The sequence below is a fragment of the Dendrobium catenatum genome, unplaced genomic scaffold (genome assembly GCF_001605985.2).
Source record: "Dendrobium catenatum unplaced genomic scaffold, ASM160598v2 fragScaff_scaffold_670, whole genome shotgun sequence".
NCBI classification, from domain to species: domain Eukaryota; kingdom Viridiplantae; phylum Streptophyta; class Magnoliopsida; order Asparagales; family Orchidaceae; genus Dendrobium; species Dendrobium catenatum.
The window spans coordinates 300,343-319,031 of NW_021319132.1; the positions used below are offsets into that span (position 1 = coordinate 300,343).

General features: G+C 35.9%; 1 protein-coding gene across 1 annotated transcript; it reads right to left on the bottom strand.

Annotated features, from left to right (window-relative positions):
* Positions 1–2,157: 2,157 nt before the first annotated feature.
* On the bottom strand, positions 2,158–2,925 carry LOC110094798 (uncharacterized mitochondrial protein AtMg00810-like). The gene has a single exon (XM_020820124.1). The coding sequence runs from the start codon at positions 2,923–2,925 to the stop codon at positions 2,158–2,160; it is 768 nt and encodes a 255-aa protein (XP_020675783.1).
* Positions 2,926–18,689: the final 15,764 nt, after the last annotated feature.

Genomic DNA, 18,689 nt, shown 5'->3' on the forward strand with positions numbered 1-18,689 from the left:
ATTGAATTGTGAGCAGCACTTCTTAATCAAAATTATGCAGACACTTTGCTCCAGCAGAGAAATTATTCTATGCAGATGTCGGATGCAGTTCTACGTCCGGATGCTGCGGTACCGAGTTGTACTGAGCCGTGGTACCGAACGGTATCGAACCGCGGTAGTGAGCAATATCGAGCCATGATACAGTAAAAGGGTGACGTGACACATTCTGATTAGTCTCTAGATGACGTTCGACGTCCGCACAGAATAATTTTCCATCTCATCTGAAGAGCCTTTGTACCTGTTTGATTTATCCATTTCATCACCCTTTTGGACCACACCTAATAGCTTGGCCAAGATTTCCTATGAACAGCTTATACTGTGGCAGCTTAATGGAAAGCAGTTCATCTCTTCAGCTTGTAGCACTTGTTTGGCAGCATGTGTTGTGACTTTTTGCCTGAAATTTAATGATTGATATCAGTGCCATTTGTTCATCTGTAGTAATAGCATTACAGAGATTTGATAACTTTGAATTACAAAACTCGTAATTTCTGCATTCTCTTAATTTTTTTTTTTTGCTTCCTGTAATTGATTTGTGGAGCTTTCTCTATTCAATGACTGATGCTCAAAGGAATAAACACCTTTATAACTTGTCTCCAAAGCTTTACAGTGTAGATCACTGGATTCTCTTCCACATGTTAATATTTTCTTGGAGAAATTTAAGAGCCACAGATACAAGCGAACAATGATGAAAGAAGTGACAGTTTATAAGTAACTGTTGGTGTTGCCTCAAATTTGACTCAATTATTCCCTACAAGAAAATGGGTCAATAGTGACCCCTATTTGCTCATATCCTTGATCGTCATATGCTTCGCAGATATATCGGGGCTCCAAGGGGTCAATGCCCCATGGCGGGGTTCGACCTGATAGGGGTAGTAGTTGCTGGGGTCAATTGATTAAAGATCATAGTATTTTAAAACTTTTGGTGTAGGTCAATTTCCTAAAAATATTGTAGTAAAGACAAAAAAATAGATGGATGGGATCAAATTACCAAAAGAATCATATAATAAATTTTTTTTTTTGAGGGGTGGCAATTGCCCACTGACCTAAAGGGGGTTCCGCCCCTGATAGGAACAAAAGGTTTATCAAAACTAACTAAACTAGAAAAAAGATCTATAATAAAATGGGGCTCAGGAGATGATCAGTTGATATGGTAAGAACTCAACAGTGGTACGTACCATCCCAATAGAGATTAGATCTGTAAATAGACTAATGCATCAAGACGATGAAAAGTTATTACGTGCAGAGTCTAGATGCCATCCATATTCCAATCAAATGAAGACACGAGGAAATCTTTTCTCTTGTACACAATTTATGAACAAAAGATCAAAATACATATGGCTCCGCACATAATAATCTCTCCTCTTCAACATGCTTTGCAAGAAGAAATCTTATTGCCATTCCTTGACAGATATCTGATATTAAAAGAAAGAAGCTTTTCAAGTCACGGATTGGCAAAGCCAGGTTGGTTTCAAGTTTTCAGTGTAAAAGGAGTGGTTGCTATGGAGCAATCAGTATCACATCAATGGGGAACTTTTGTCATTATTGTTGTTTGGTTGAACTTATTAGCAAAGGTGTGTTTGTCTTAATCTGGTATTATTTTCTAATAATAAAGATGTTATCTTTAACACTCATATATTATATACAACTCTCTAAAGAAAATTTTATCCAAATATGTGTGAAATGATGTTTTTTATTTATGTAAGTTAATGTTAGTAATATATTTTTTATGTAATTTAGATATTTGAGTGTTATGTAAATAACATTAAAATTTAGGTGTTATCTATATAATTATATAAGAACTATGTGATATGAATGTAAATACTATTTGTTTATATTTCATGCTTTGATTTAGCATGAAGGTTGAAGAAACTCAACAAATAGAAAGCAGAGGTGAAAGAGCTAAGGGAAGAAGACGATGAACAGTAACTCATGATTTTTCATGTATGCACTGAAGCGTATTACACGGTGTTATATAGAAAGGAGATAGATGAGTGAATTACAATAGTAACCCGGTTCGTTACTTACAGGTACCTGACTTGGCAGAAGATCATGGAAACAACTTCTGAAAATGCAGGTGAAGTGGGCGCAGAAGCAGGGCGGCGACATAGTGGGCTAGGCCTACTTATCACCATCCCTCAAACTGATGGGAGGAACGACCAGAAGCTTGTTCCGGAGCTCGAGAAGATGAGAGGAGGGGAGGCACTTGGTGAAGATATCAGCTACTTGGTCCAATGTGGAAATGTGATGGATTGCAATGTAGTTAGCCTGAATGCATTCCCGGATGAAGTGGTGATCTATCTCAATATGCTTTGTGCGAGCATGGAAGATTGGATTGAAGGCAATTGACATTGCGAAAATGTTGTCGCAGAACAGCTTTGTGGTTGGTTGAGGGAGAAGAAAATCTTCACAAAGGCGTCGAGTCCAGATTATATCAGTAGTGGTGGCTGCCATTGAACGGTATTCGGCTTCTGTTGAAGAGCGAGCTACCGTTGTTTGCTTTTTAACTGACCATGTAAGCAGTGCATCGCCGAGATAGAGGCAGTAACCTTTTGTTGACTTACGATCAAGCTGATCGCCAGCCCAGGCAGAGTCCGAATAAGCAAAGAGAATTAACTCAGTTTTTGGAAGGAACAGAGTATGGGTAATGGTGCCTTTGAGATACCGCAACACACGTTTAAGTAACTGAAAATGAAGTAGTTGAGGATTGTGCATATGCTGACAGAGTTTATTTATAGCAAAAGCTATATCTGGACGGGTGGAGGTGATGAACTGTAGGGAGCCAACCAATTTACGAAAAAATTCTGGTTGAGGGAACGGCAGTGTAAGATTGGCGTGTGTGGGAAACTTGGACGGTAATGGCGTGAGGAGTGGTTTGCAGTTTGACATGGAGGCGGTATGCAGCAGATCTGTTATGTAAGACTGCTATGAGAAATGATATCCATCCACAGTGCATATGAACTCTGTGCCAAGAAATTTAGACAGTGGACCCAGATTTCTTGTAAGAAAGCGCTCAGCTAGTTTGACTATCAAGGATGAGATATATTGCTGATCACTGCTAGTGATCAAAATGTCATAAACATATACCAATATGTAAATGTGTAGATGATCCTTATCCAGATGAAAGAACGAAGGATCGACTGCACTGACTGTGAAATTTTAAGTTTTTAGATAATCCGTGAAAGTGACAAACCAAAGGCGTGGTGCCTGTTTTAAGCCATAGATGGCTTTGTGCAACAAGCACACGTGGTCCAGAAAATGTGGATCTTCAAATCCTTGAGGCTGATCCATATAAATGGTCTCGGTTAAAGCTCCATGTAGAAAAGCATTCATAACATCAAGTTGATGTATTTCCCAGCCATGATAAAGAGCAACCAGCAGCAGCAAACGGATTGTAGTATGCTTGACTACTAGACTGAAGGTTTCAAAGTAATCAATACCATAGGATTGTTTGAAACCTTGTGCAACCAGACGGGCTTTGTAGCGGCAATGTTTCCATTGGAGAGATGCTTAATTTTGTAGATCCATTTGCACCCAATTATGGGTTGATGAGCTGGACGCGGCACAAGAGACCAAGGCCTTGAGCTTGAAGAGCTCTAAATTCAACTGACATGGCTTGCCGCCAATTCGAGTCTTTATTTGCAATAGAGAAACAGGTAGGCGTAGGATGGATGACATGAGCCAGATCTAGGAGAACTCTGGGTTTAAGAGTTCCAGTTTGAGATCGGGTGATCATGGGGTGGTTGGTTTTGGGCATTGGAGGTACAGGGGAGGGAGATGTGCTAGAAGTTGCAGTAGCAGAATGGAAAGGAGAAGGATGAGTGGGAGAAGTAGAAGGAGATGGAGCAGGAGTTATAGGATTGAGTGTAGGTTCGGAGGAGAGATGGACTGTGGTTGGTGGAGAAGGAGGAAGATAGAGAGTTGGAGTGGAGGAGTTTGATTGTTGGGGGGTAGTAGAGGTAGAAAGAATGGATGTAAAGAGGGATTTGTCAAACCGAACATGTTGAGAAATGATGGTTTTGTTGGTTAAAGGGTTATAACATCTATAGCCTTTGTAGTTTGTGGTATAGCCAAGAAAGATACAGGCGATAGAACGAGGAGCAAGTGTATGCGGAGCTGAGAACCGTGTCCAGGTATAACAACGACAGCCAAATGGACGAAGTATAGTGTAATCAGGAGGCACATTATAAATTAAATGATAAGGAGATTTGAATGTAGTATTATTGGAGGGAAGATAGTTTATTAGAAATACTGTAGTTAGAACAGCAGCAGACCAGAGATAGGATGGAAGATTAGAGTCGAGCAGAAGAGTTCTGGCAGTTTCTGAAATATGACGAATTTTTCGTTCAGAGACGCCATTCTGTTGGGGCGTGTAGGGGCAAGAGAACTGAAGAGTTATGCTGCGAGATAGAGTGAAGGCTTTGAGTTAAGATTTAGTGAATTCAGTTCCTCCGTCACTTCTGATAGTTCGAACATAAGTATTAAAATGTTTTTCAATTTGTTTGATGAAATTAACCAGAGAATAAGGTACTTCATGTTTTTGTTTTAACAGATGAACCCAAGTGTATTTGGTATAATCATCTATAAGAACCAGAAGATAATGAAAACCATCATTTGAAACCATAGGGGATGGACCCCAAACATCCATATGGAGTAATTCTAACGGAAATGAAGATACATGTTCGGAAGAGGAAAAAGGTAGCCAATGACTCTTAGATAGAGCACAGGCATTACATAGCGAATCTAAAGAAGAAATACATAGTGAAGGAAACGATTTAGAAATAGCAGCCATGTTCTTTTGATTAGGATGACCCAACTGACAGTGCCAGGATAAAGCAGAACGAGGTGATGCTGATGGAGCAACAATTGTGGATGCCGCAACGATAGATGGCTTGAATGGAATGGGATAGAGCCCATTACGACATTGTTCGAGAAGAAGCGGTTGTTTGGTCATCAAATCCTTGAAACAAAAACAAGATTTATCAAACTTAATGGAACAATTGTTATCGTTAGTTAGTTTGGATATTGAGATAAGTCTGTGAGTAAGTTTGGGAACATGGAAGAGTTGTTTGAGAAAGAGCTTACGAGTAGGTGTCAGTAGCAGACCGTTACCTACATTTTGAATTGGAAGTGAGTGTCCATTGCCCACGAATACCTGATCTCTACCCAAATAAGTCTGTGGTTGCTGAATAGGAAGAGCGTCTGGTGTTAGATGAGCTGAAGCTCCACTGTCCAAATACCAGGGAGATGGTTCAGGATCTGTTATTAATGCAACAGAAGAGGCAGAGGTCGGAGTAGTGTAATTGAAGTTTCCTCTGTGCCAACAATTCATGGCAGAATGATCGCGCTTCCCACAGATTTGGCATTCTCCCTCAAATCTAGGTGTTCAAGGAGCAGCTCTGTTGGTATTGTTGGAATAGGATCTGCCGCGTCCACGGTTGGAGGAGTATCGACCACGGGTAGAAAACAGAGCAGTTTGTCCATCAGGTAGCTGAGAAGTATTGGAGAATGATAGTTCACGAGCTGCATCTGTAGTTTGATGAACTTCCTCACTCCGAAGAAGTGAGTACAGATCGTCCAGGTGTATGGGTTGAAGGCAGCTCCGAATTGTCATTTTGAAGGATTGGTATGAAGGGGGCAATTCATTTAGGATGTAATGCAGGACATCTTCATTGTCAACAGTGCCTCCAGCAGCTCGAATGTTGTCCACTATGCTTTTAATGAAAGCTAAATAGTCAGTCATGGATTTGTTTTGCATAGACAGCGAATGCAGCTCATTTTTGAGTTGGATAACTCTAGATTGGTTAGTAGAGAAGAAGCGATTATCTAAAAATTTCCAGATCGAGGAAGAAGTTTCCAAAGTCAGGATATAAGGGAGAATGGACGTCGAGATCGTAGAGAACAATGCGAAAGACAAGTTTTGATCAATCAAGGACCAATAAGAAAACTGAGGATTCAGCGTTAACTGCCCATTTTGGCACTTGGCAGTTAAGAGATGTTTAGGAGGACAAAGGATGTTTCCGTCCAAGTACCCAGAGAAGTGGTTTGCCGCAAACAGTTTGTAAATGGCAGAACGCCATGTAGAGTAATTATCAGGTAGCAATTGAACGTTAATCACGTTCTTGATGTTAGCAAGAAGAAACTTGAGAGTAGCAGGAATAACTACATCAATGGAAGTAGCGGTAGCATCGGATGTCACGACAGTCGGTGGTGGAATGTTTGGAGCTGAGGCTGACGAATATCCCATCTTCGTCAGTAGCCAGAAACAAAGCCGTTAGGCATCGGGCTCTGATACCATGAAGAAACTCAACAAACAGAAAGCAGAGGTCAAAGAGCTAAGGGAAGAAGACGATGAACAGTAACTCATGATTTTTCATGTATGCACTGAAGTGTATTACACGGTGTTATATAGAAAGGAGATAGATGAGTGAATTACAATAGTAACCCGGTTCGTTATTTACAGGTACTTGACTTGGCAGAAGATCATGGAAACAGCTTTTGAAAATCCAGGTGAAGTGGGTGTAGAAGCAGGGCGGCGGCGTAGTGGACTAGGCCTATACACTACAGGAAAACTGTCCATTACCGACGGAATTTTCCGGCGGTCTTTCCGGCGCATTTCTGACGGAATAAAGGTCAAATTTTCCCGACTATTTTTTTCGACAAAATTTCCGACGGCAAAGATTTGGTAATTTTGTCGGAAATATCTTTTACAAATTGGTAATTTTGTCATCTTGTAAAAGCACTATTCTTTATTATTATATATATATATATATATATAATGCATTTTTGTAGATGCAGTTAAAATGTTATTGAAAAGGAAAGAAGAAATCAGCCGCAGTTTACATAGTAAGATAAATTAAAGCCAATCAGTTATACAGGTCGAAGCCATCCAGAATGATCAAAGTCCTACACTTGTATAAGATCGCAACCATCTAGATCGCAGCCGGACTGATCATAGAGGTCCACGTGTACACATCGACAGCCAAGTATTTACAACTATCAAGATTAATGTCAGCCACATGATTAATATAGGAAAAGTATAAATACATATATATATACGTCAATGAGAAATCAAGAAATAGTTTTACTCTCCATTTATCTTTTTCAGTCATTTATCCTTTTCTTTGTGGTATCAGAGCCGTAGCTAAGGAAAGACTGAGGCGATTCAAAGAAAGGTAAGAAGATCTCTATCTTCAATGGCTCAATCAAAATCATCCCAAGTAGTAGATCCATCACTAGATTTCTCAACAAGTACATGCATGATACCTGCATCCTTAAAATTTGTCATAGCAAATATCAAAACTGTTGTACCTACACATTTGTCCAATGAAAACTACTCCATATGGAGATCCCAAGTTTTTAAACTCCTCTGAGCAAATGGGTTTGCAAATTTTATAGACCCAAGTGTATCCCCACCCTCCCATCTTCAACAAACCTCTGATGGTCAAACAACTACTAATCCTAAATACACCGAATGGATTCTGATTGATCAGAATCTTGCCGCAGCTCTCTGTTCCACCATCACTCCAGCCATTCTATCATACGTACTACATTTAGACTCATCTGCTGCCATTTGGAGCACAGTTGAAAGAAGATTACAGTCCTCCAATAGAACACGTGTGATTCAACTCAAAAATAAGTTGCATAACATTTCAATGAAGCAACATACAATGTTAGAATATCTAAATGAAGATATCATTCTTTATACACTCAATGGTCTACCACATGCATATCAATCTTTTAAAAGCACAATACGAACCATGGTCCAACCAATAAGCCTAGATGATCTATATGCTTTTTTGATCGTGAACAAATAAATCTCAATGCAGAAGCAGCCATACAACACAACTTACCAGACCATAACACAACTTTATACTCTACAAGAGTTAGAGGAAGACAGGGAGATTTATACAACAAAACACTCGAAACAACAACAATAATAATTCTAATCAGCCTGTCATAATGTGCTAAATATGTAACAAGAAGTGTCACACAGCAATAACGTGTTGGCATCAGTTCAACATAAATTACACACCTCCACAGTAGCAATTAAATACTGTATTCATGACCACAAATGATCATAATAATCTAGATTGGCATCGGTTCAACATAAATTACACACCTCCACATTAGCAATTAAATACTGCATTCACGACCACAAATGATCATAATAATCTAGATTGGAATTTAGATTCTGGAGCAACATCACATTCACTAATGACATCAACAACCTCACTGAACCAAGACCATATAACGGCACATACAACATACTCATTGGAGATGAAAGCACTATGCCCATAGTACATACCAGATCTGGGATTTTACCAGCACCCAACAGTAAGCTTCACTTATCTCAAATACTCCATATACCTAATCTCTCTCATAACCTACTTTCCATATACCATCTCACCAAAGACATTAACATTTCCATTGTCTTTAATGCTCATGGTTTTACTGTGAAAGACATTAAGACAAACAAAACTTCGCTTTAGGGTCCTAGTCGTAAAGACTCTATCCCGTCCCAGCCCACACCAAGATTTATCAACTAAAAGCTTTGTCAGCACATAATAACAACCAAGCTGCTATTCTTTGGCATAATAGACTTGGTCATCCCCACACCTGAACCATGTCCATCATCTCTAACACAAATAAACAACTCAACATACCCATATTCCAAACTCTATGATATGCCTATAAAGAAGTCAAAAGTCACAAACTATAGTTTTCAATATATAGATCAAGATCGAGAACACCTTTAGAAATCATTCATTATGATGTATGGGGTCCATCCCTAGTCACTTCAAAATAAGGATTACGATATTATATAATCTTCATAGATGACTATTCTTGGTTCGTATGGACATTTCCCATATTTTGCAAATATGAAGTTCCTTCTATCTTTATTACTTTGTACAACATGATTGAAAAATATCTCCCATATAAATTAAAACAGTTTCGGTCAGATGGAGGAAAAAAATACACAAACAAAATGTTACAGAACCACCTGAAAAACCATGGAATTCTCTAACATATCTCATGCCTATACACTCCAGAATAGAATGGTATTGCTGAAAGGAAACATAGACACCTTATTGAAACAACAAGAACTTTGTTAAAAACAGCTTCTGTACTATATTTCCACTGGCAGATGCGATACTCACTACATCTTATATCATAAACAAAATCCCAACCCATGCAAACCACAACAAATCTCCACTACAGTTACTATACAAAAAGAACCCTGATTACTCCTACATAAAAAACATTTGGTTGTGATTATTTTTCTTGGATCCCCCCACAATACATACATAAGTTTGCCCCAAGAGCCAATCTATCCATTTTCCTAGGATACTCTACCTCTCATAAAGGATACAAATACCTTAAGCCAAAAACAAACCAAGTTATCATTTATCGACATGTTGTCTTCGATGAAACAACATTCCCATTCTATGATATCAAATCAAGCTCACCACAACTTATATCCACAACTGACAATCCCTTTCTTCTTACACCCATTACTCAATTACAACCCACTGTCATTAACCAGCACTCCAATACATCATAGAACAATAACTTTCCCACCAGTCAAAATCTTGACCCATCATAGAATATAAATCCCAATACCAGCATCATGGTAGATAACAACACACGACACCAACACATACATTTAAACCACTCTACCCCCATACCAACACATCCAATGTTAATAAGACTCAGAATAGATTCTTTAAAACCCAAAATAATTTTCAACATTCTACACCAGAATTCTTAGCTTACAGAGAACAAAACCCTTGAACCTCATACATATCAAGAAGCATCAAAGCATGATCACTGGAAATAAGCAATGGACATAGAATTTTATGCATTACAGAAACAAGAAATGTGGACATTGATTCCACTTCCCAACAAGACTCCCATTCTCGGTTGCAAATGTACATATAAAACCAAATTCCACTCATATGGAATAATTGCATGATATAAGGAAAGATTGGTAGCTCAAGGCAATAGGCAACAATATGGCATCAATTATCTAGAGACATTTAGCCCAGTAGCTAAGTTCCCCACCATTCGTGTGCTTCTCATAATTACATTAAACAAAAATTGGGAAATTCAACAATTAGACGTAACAAACACTTTTTTATATGGGAAATTAATAGATGTCATTTGCATGAAACAACCACAAGGGTATGAAGACAAACATCATCCAAACTATGTATGCCTTCTTCACAAGGATATTTATGGTCTTAAACAAGCATCTAGATAATGGTTCACGACTTTTTCAACATTTCTACAACAATTTGGATTCAAACTGAGCAAAGCCGACCCTTCACTACTTACTCTATCTCAAGAAGACTCTCAGGATTATTTACTTATATACGTAGATGACATACTAATAACAGGTAATAACAACTCTCTCACTTCATGCATCATATTGCAACTTCACAACAAGTTTTCAATGACACATCTTGGAATAGCTAACAACTTCCTTGACATAAACATCATGAAACATAACAACTCACTGTTTTTATCACAAATTCAATATGCTATGTCTATTCTCAATACAGCAGGGCTTAATCTCTGTAAACCACTATCCAACCCTTCATGCGCAAAACCACCACCAAACATAAATCTAAATCCTATTCTCACCGATCATTACACATACCGACAACTCACATGTTCATTACAATACCTCACAATAACTAGACCAGACATTGCATATCATGTAATCCTACTCTGTCAACACATGCACGACCCAAAACCATATCATGCATAACTCCTCAAAATATTACTCAGGTACATTAAAGGAACAATCGACTATGGCATCCCAATTTTTTTGGGATAACTACGACTCCAGTCGTACTCTGATGCGGACTGGGTGAGTGACATAGAAATAAGAAAATCAACAACTTGATACAGCTCTTTTTTAGGCAACATAATAGTCTCATGAAGTGTTAAAAAATAATATACCGTAGCAAGATCATCCACAAAGGCAGAATATAGTGCTTTAGCCATGGATATTGCAGACATCATTTGTCAACGACAGCTGCTACAAGATTTTAACATACTTACATCACAGCTGACGAATCTTCACAGTGACAACAGTTCTACCATATCACTCGCCAACAATCCGGTATTTCACGGCAGGATGAAACACATCAAGATTTTAGTTTCTTCGCGACAAGCTAAGTGTTTCTCGGAAACCCTAAGCTTGAGGGGGAATGAAAAGGAAAGAAGAAATCAGCCGCAGTTTACATAGCAAGATAAATCAAAGCTAATCAATTATACAGGTTGCAGCCATCCAGACTGATCAAAGCCCTAAACTTGTATAAGATCGCAGCCGAACTGATCATAGAGGTCCTCGTGTACACATTGACAGCCTAGTATTTACAACTGTGAAGATTAATGTCAGCCACATGATTAGTATAGGATCAGAAAAGTATAAATACATGTACATACGATCAATGAGAAATCAAGAAATAGTTTTCTCTCCATTTATCTTCTTCATTCATTTATCATTTTCTTTAGTTATTTTTTTTTTATTCAATGATCAATTTAACCCATATTTATTCAAAGAAAGGTAAGAAGATCTCTATCTTCAATGGCTCAATCAGAATTATCCCAAGTAGTAGATCCATCACTAGATTTCTCAACCAGTAAATGCATGATACCTGCATCCTTAAAATTTGTCATAGCAAATATCAAAACCATTGTACCTACACAATTGTCCAATGAAAGCTACTCCACATGGAGATCCCAAGTTTTCAAACTCCTCAGAGCAAATGGGTTTGCAAATTTTATAGACCCAAGTGTATCCCTACCCTCCCGTCTTCAACAAACCTCTGATGGTCAAACAACTACTAATCCTAAATACATCGAATGGATTATGATTGATCAGAATCCTTCCGCGGCTCTCTGTTCCACCATCACTCCAGCCATTCTATCATACGTACTACATTTAGACTCATTTGTTGCCATTTGGAGCACAGTTGAAAGAAGATTACGGTCCTCCAATAGAACACGTGTGATTCAACTCAAAAATGAGTTGCATAACATTTCAATGAAGCAACATACAATGTCAGAATATCTAAATGAAGTAAAAACCCTGGTAGATAAAATAACTGCAGCATGAGCTACTATAGATAAAGAGGATATATATGATTCTTTATACATGCATTCAATGGTCTACTACATGCATATCAATCATTTAAAAGCACAAAATGAACCATGGTACAACCTAGATGATCTATATGCTTTTTTGATCAACGAAGAAATAAATCTCAATGCAGAAGCAGCCATACAACACAACTTACCAGACCAGAACACAACTTTATACTCTACAAGAGGTAGAGGAAGATGGGGCAGAGGCAGCATTATACAACAAAACACTCAAAACAACAATAACAATAATTCCAATCAGCCTGTCATAATGTGCCAAATATGTAATAAGAAGTGTCACACAGTAGTAACGTGTTAGCATCAGTTCAACATAAATAACACACCTCCACAGCAGCAATTAAATACTGCATTCACGGCCACAAATGATCATACTAATCCAGATTGGTATTTAGATTTTGGAGCAACATCACATCTCACTAATGACATTAACAACCTCACTCTCACTGAACCAAGACCATATAACGCCACATACAACATACTCATTGGAGATGGAAGCACTATGCCCATAGTACATATATATCGGAGTTGGGATTTTACCAACACCCAATAGTAAGCTTCACTTATCTCAAATACTCCATATACCTAATCTCTCTCATAACCTACTTTCTATATACCACCTCATTAAAGACAATAACATTTACATTGTCTTTAATGCTCATGGTTTTACTGTGAAAGACATCAAGACAAACAAAACTTTGCTTCAGGGTCCTAGTCATAAAGACTCTATCCCGTCCCAGCCCACACCAAGATTTTCCAACAAAAAGCTTTGTCAGCACAAAATAACAACCAAGCTACTATTCTTTGGCATAATAGACTTGGTCATCCCCACACCTGAACCATGGCCATCATTTCTAATAAAAATAAACAACTCAGCATACCCATATTCCAAACTCTATGCTATGCCTATAAAGAAGTCAAAAGTCACAAAGTACAGTTCCAATATATAAATCTAGATCGAGAACACCTTTAGAAATCATTCATTATGATGTATGGGGTCCAACCTATTCACTTCAAAATAAGGATTACGATATTATATAATCTTCATAGTTGATTATTCTCGGTTAGTATGGACATTTCTCATATTTTTCAAATATGAAATTCCTTCTATCTTTATTACTTTCCACAACATGATTGAAAAATATCTCCCATATAAATTAAAACAGTTTCGATTAGATGGAGGAACAAAATACACAAACAAAATGTTACAGAACCACCTAAAAAACCTTGGAATTCTCCAACAGATCTCATTCCTATACACTCCAGAATAGAATGGTATTGCTGAAAGGAAACATAGACACCTTATTGAAACAACAAGAACTTTGTTAAAAACAGCTTATGTACCATATTTCCACTGGCCAGATGCGATATTCACTACATCTTATCTCATAAACAAACTCCCAACCCATACAAACCACAACAAATCTCCACTACAGTTACTATACAAAAAAAACCCTGATTACTCCTACATAAAAATATTTGGTTGTGCTTATTTTTCTTGGATCCCCCCACAATACATACATAAGCTTGTCCCAAGAGCCAATCTATCCATTTTCCAGAGATACTCTACCTCTCATAAAGGATACAAATGCCTTAACCTAAAAACAAACAAAGTTATCATTTTTCGACATGTTGTCTTCGATGAAACAACATTCCCATTCAATAATATCAAATCAACCTCACCACAACTTACATCCACAACTGACAATCCCTTTCTTCTTATATCCACTACTCAATTACAACCCACTGTCATTAACCAACACTCCAATACATCACAGAACAATAACTTCCCCACCAGTCAAAATCCTGACCCATCATAGAATATCAATCCCAATACCAACATCATGGTAGAAAACAACACACAACACCAACACATACATTTAAACCACTCTACCCCCATACCAACACATCCAATGTTAATAAGAATCAAAACAGATTCTTTAAAACCCAAAACAATTTTCAACCTTCTACACCAGAATTCTTAGCTTACAGAGAACAAAATCCTTGAAACTTATACATATCAAGAAGCATCAAAGCATGATCACTAGAAATAAGCCATGGACACAGAATTCTATGCATTACAGAAACAAGAAACATGGACATTGATTCCACCTCCCAACAAGACTCTCATTCTCAGTTGCAAATGTACATATAAAACCAAATTCCACTCATATGGAACAATTGCACGATATAAGGCAATATTGGTAGCTCAAGGCAATAGGCAACAATATGGCATCAATTATCTGGAGACATTTAGCCCAGTAGCTAAGTTCCCCATCATTCGTTTGCTTCTCATAATTGCATTAAATAAAAATTGGAAAATTCAACAACTAGACATAACAAATACTTTTTTACATGGGAAATTGATAGATGTCATTTGCATGAAACAACCACAAGGGTATGAAGACAAACATCATCCAAACTATGTATGTCTTCTTCACAAGGCTATCTATGATCTTAAACAAGCATCTAGATAATGGTTCACGACTTTTTTTAACATTTCTACAACAAATTGGATTTAAACTGAGCAAAGCCGACCCTTCACTACTTACTATATCTCAAGAAGACTCTCAGGTTTATTTTCTTATATACGTAGATGACATACTGATAACATGTAATAACAACTCTCTCATTTCATGCATCATATTGCAACTGCGCAACAAGTTTTTAATGAAACATCTTGCAATAGTTAACAACTTCCTTGGCATAAACATCATGAAACATAACAACTCATGTTTTTATCACAAATTCAATATGCTCTGTCTATTCTCAATACAGCAGGGCTTAATCTCTATAAACCACTATCGAACCCTTCATGCACAAAACCACCGCCAAACATAAATCTAGATCCTATTCTCACTGATTATTACACATACCGATAACTCACTGGCTCATTACAATACCTCATAATAACCAGACCAGACATTGCATATCATGTAAACCTACTGTGTCAACACATGCACGACCCAAAATCATATCATGCATACATCCTCAAAATATTACTCATGTACATTAAAGGAATAACAATCGACTATGGCATCCCAATTTTTTTGGGATAACTATGACTCCAGTCATACTCTGATGCGGATTGGGTGAGTGACATAGAAATAAGAAAATCAATGACTTGATACTGCTCTTCTTTAGGCAACACAATAGTCTCATGGAGTGTTAAGAAGTAACATACCGTAGCAAGATCATCCACAAAGGCAGAATACAAGGTTTTAGCAATGGCTATCACAGACATCATTTGGCTACGGCAGCTGCTACAAGATTTTAACATACCTACATCACAGCTGAAGATTCTTCACTGTGACAACAGTTCTACCATATCACTAGCCAACAATCCGATATTTCACGACAGGATGAAACACATAGAGATATACCCTCATTTTATTCGACATTAAATACATTCGAACATCATTCAGATTAAGCAGATCAGCACCCAAGAACAAACTGCTGATATCCTCATGAAACTGCTGTCCACATCAAGATTTCAGTTTCTTCGCGTCAAGCTAAGTGTTTCTCGAAAACCCTATGCTTAAGGGGGAATGAAAAGGAAAGAAGAAATTAGCCACAGTTTATATAGTAAGATAAATCAAAGCTAATCAATTATACAGGTCGCAGCCATCTAGACTGATCAAAGCCCTACACTTGTATAAGATCGCAGCCGGACTGATCATAGAGGTCCACGTGTACACATTGACAACCTAGTATTTACAACTGTTAAGAGTAATGTCAGCCACATGATTAGTATAGGAAAAGTATAAATACATGTACATACATCAATGAGAAATCAAGAAATAGTTTTACTCTCCATTTATCTTCTTCATTCATTTATCATTTTCTTTAGTTATATTTTTTTTATTCAATTATCAATTTAACCCATATTTACCCCCCCACCACAATAAAAATAAAAAACAACTTGCAATTCTAAAAATATATTTTTATAAATATCCCATCATCTGAGCATATATTTATTTCATGACTTTTAAGAGAATATTTTTAATATTTTGTTCTAACTTCCGCTTTTGAACTTCGTGCTCTAATTTATAAATTTTCTCTCATCCACCAAAAAAAAAATCCCTCTTCTTTTATCTTTATTTTTATTTTGTGGGCTGGGTGAGTGCTCGAATCCAGACCAATAAGATTCTTCAATTTATTTTACTCTAATTTTTATTTCTCAATTATCTATTTTTTATCATTTTTTTAATTTTTATCATTTTTATTTAATTATTTATAAGACCTCAATCAATTTTCATCAAACTTGATGAGATTTACATTTATATCAATTCTTTATTTTAACGACCTTTTTGGCACATCTAGCTTTCTATCTACATTTCAGGCAACATTCACATTTTCATTTTGCTACTATTTTTTTGCTACTTTTCAGATATTTTTGTGGTAAAAAGTTATTTTTTGCATCCATAGTGTCGAAGTTGTTTTATTTTCTCCATAATAAATTTTAAATAAAATTTATAAAATGGTGAAATCATCCTTAATAGGCCCTAAGTATATAAATCTATCTCAAATATTTCCATTAATACTAAGTTGAACAAAACCCTAATTATAAATAAATGAATAATAAGCCTTCATTTGAAAAAAAATAGTTTCGTTTGGGGGAAAATTATTATGTGCGGAGACCAGACACATAACACGTCCAAAGACCAAATAGAATGCGCCATGTCAGCGGTACCGAGCGAAGGGGTGAATTGACGCATTATGGTTGATCTCCGAACGACATTCGGCATCCGGCTTGGGTTGGGGTGAATTGACGCGTTTGAGAGAGATTTCTTACTGCTTTTTAAAATACTTTTTTAGTACAAAATTTTAATTTTTAATTAAAAAAATTACTTTAAAGAAGTCATTTAAAATTCGTCTCAAATGAAACCTAAATATATTTAAAATATCCAATGAATGTTGAACTCATAATTCTAAAGCATATGCTCTCAACTAAAATTTCAACTCAATGATGACTTTGCATAAGCCTATGATTATGGGGATATCTTTGCCGAGCACAAGATCTAAAGCAATAAAAGGGCTTTAAGAAAAAAAAAAAAACATCGTGGGCCAAATTTTAGAAGATTGGACCCACAGGCCCGCCCAACCTTCAATGCTATTATTGAATGTTAGGTCGCCCATCCAATTATTGACCGGGGACCAAATACTCGATTATCTCTTTGGTTTTAGACTTTTAAGAATTTTTATATTTATTAAAATAATAATTCATACTGCACTTATCATATAAATTAATATTTTTTATTTTAATAAGGTAGATATTTCCAACCACTTATTAATAGAATTATATGCTATTATTTATTAGAAGAAAATCAGGATATTAGACTTGCCTGATTTTTTATTATATGGTAGTAATATTTTCTATTATCGAATTTGTTAATGTCATTTTTATTTTTTTTAAAGGATCATATTATATTATTTTAAATCTTTTGTAAATTAAAATCAAATAAAAAGATAAGTTATAAGTAAATAGACAAGAGATAGATTACAAGTATTAAAGACTCAAGATTAGCATATATAATTATCACATGTGCACTGAGTGAATATCTAATTTAGAATCTATTTATGATTTTTTTTTTATTATCAAAATTACAATTTTATTTAGCTTTTTCTTTTTTCTTTTTTTTTTCTGTCTTTAGAAATTTTGTGGTGAGAAGCTGACAGCTTTAAGAAAGAATTTACTCGATATATATATATATTCATATTCACAACATCTTTCAAAAAAATTACTTTTCCCACAACAGCTTCACATCTATTTTTATAAAATGTTGCAATCATCTCAAACATATCATTAAAGAAATTATTTACATGCTAAATTACAACTTAGGTCCTTTATTTTGAAAATTAAAAAATTATGGTTGGATAATTTGATATAAAATGCATTAGGATGGCATTTAAACCATTAGATTGTTATAATTTAGAATATTATAAAAACACTAATCTCAATTCAAATCCAAAAGCTTTGAAGTAGATCTTAAATTGTTTTATGTAAGAATATTCTTACATAATTTTTTTCGTTGAAAACTGAGAAACATATATAGCATTAATTTGGGCTAAATTTTTTTAATTAGGTTTTATGTATGTTAATAATTTTTTTAAATGTGGTATTTACATACATATCAAATGTATTTTAGTGTATTTACATTTTTAATATTAAATATGTATATTTAATTATAGAATATTTTAATAGCTAAATATATTAAAATATATGTATGAAAGTATACATTTCATTTAAGATATGTTAATATAAGTGATGTTTTATTATCTGATTTTGATATTATAGAAGTAAATAAAGGATTTATTTATGTAAATATATAAGAAGTTAGTGATATATATGTAAACCTCTCTAATAAAAATTAATAAAAGAGAATAGTCTAGATAATGGTTTGATAAATCTCATTGTTTAACTTTCAACTACAATCTCATTGTTCACACTAATATTTTGGTGAAGGGCATTCTAATCC

Coding starts and splice junctions, on each gene's coding strand:
- LOC110094798 (XM_020820124.1), bottom strand. CDS start 2,925: ATGTCAAACTGCAAACCACTCCTCACGCCATTACCGTCCAAGTTTCCC.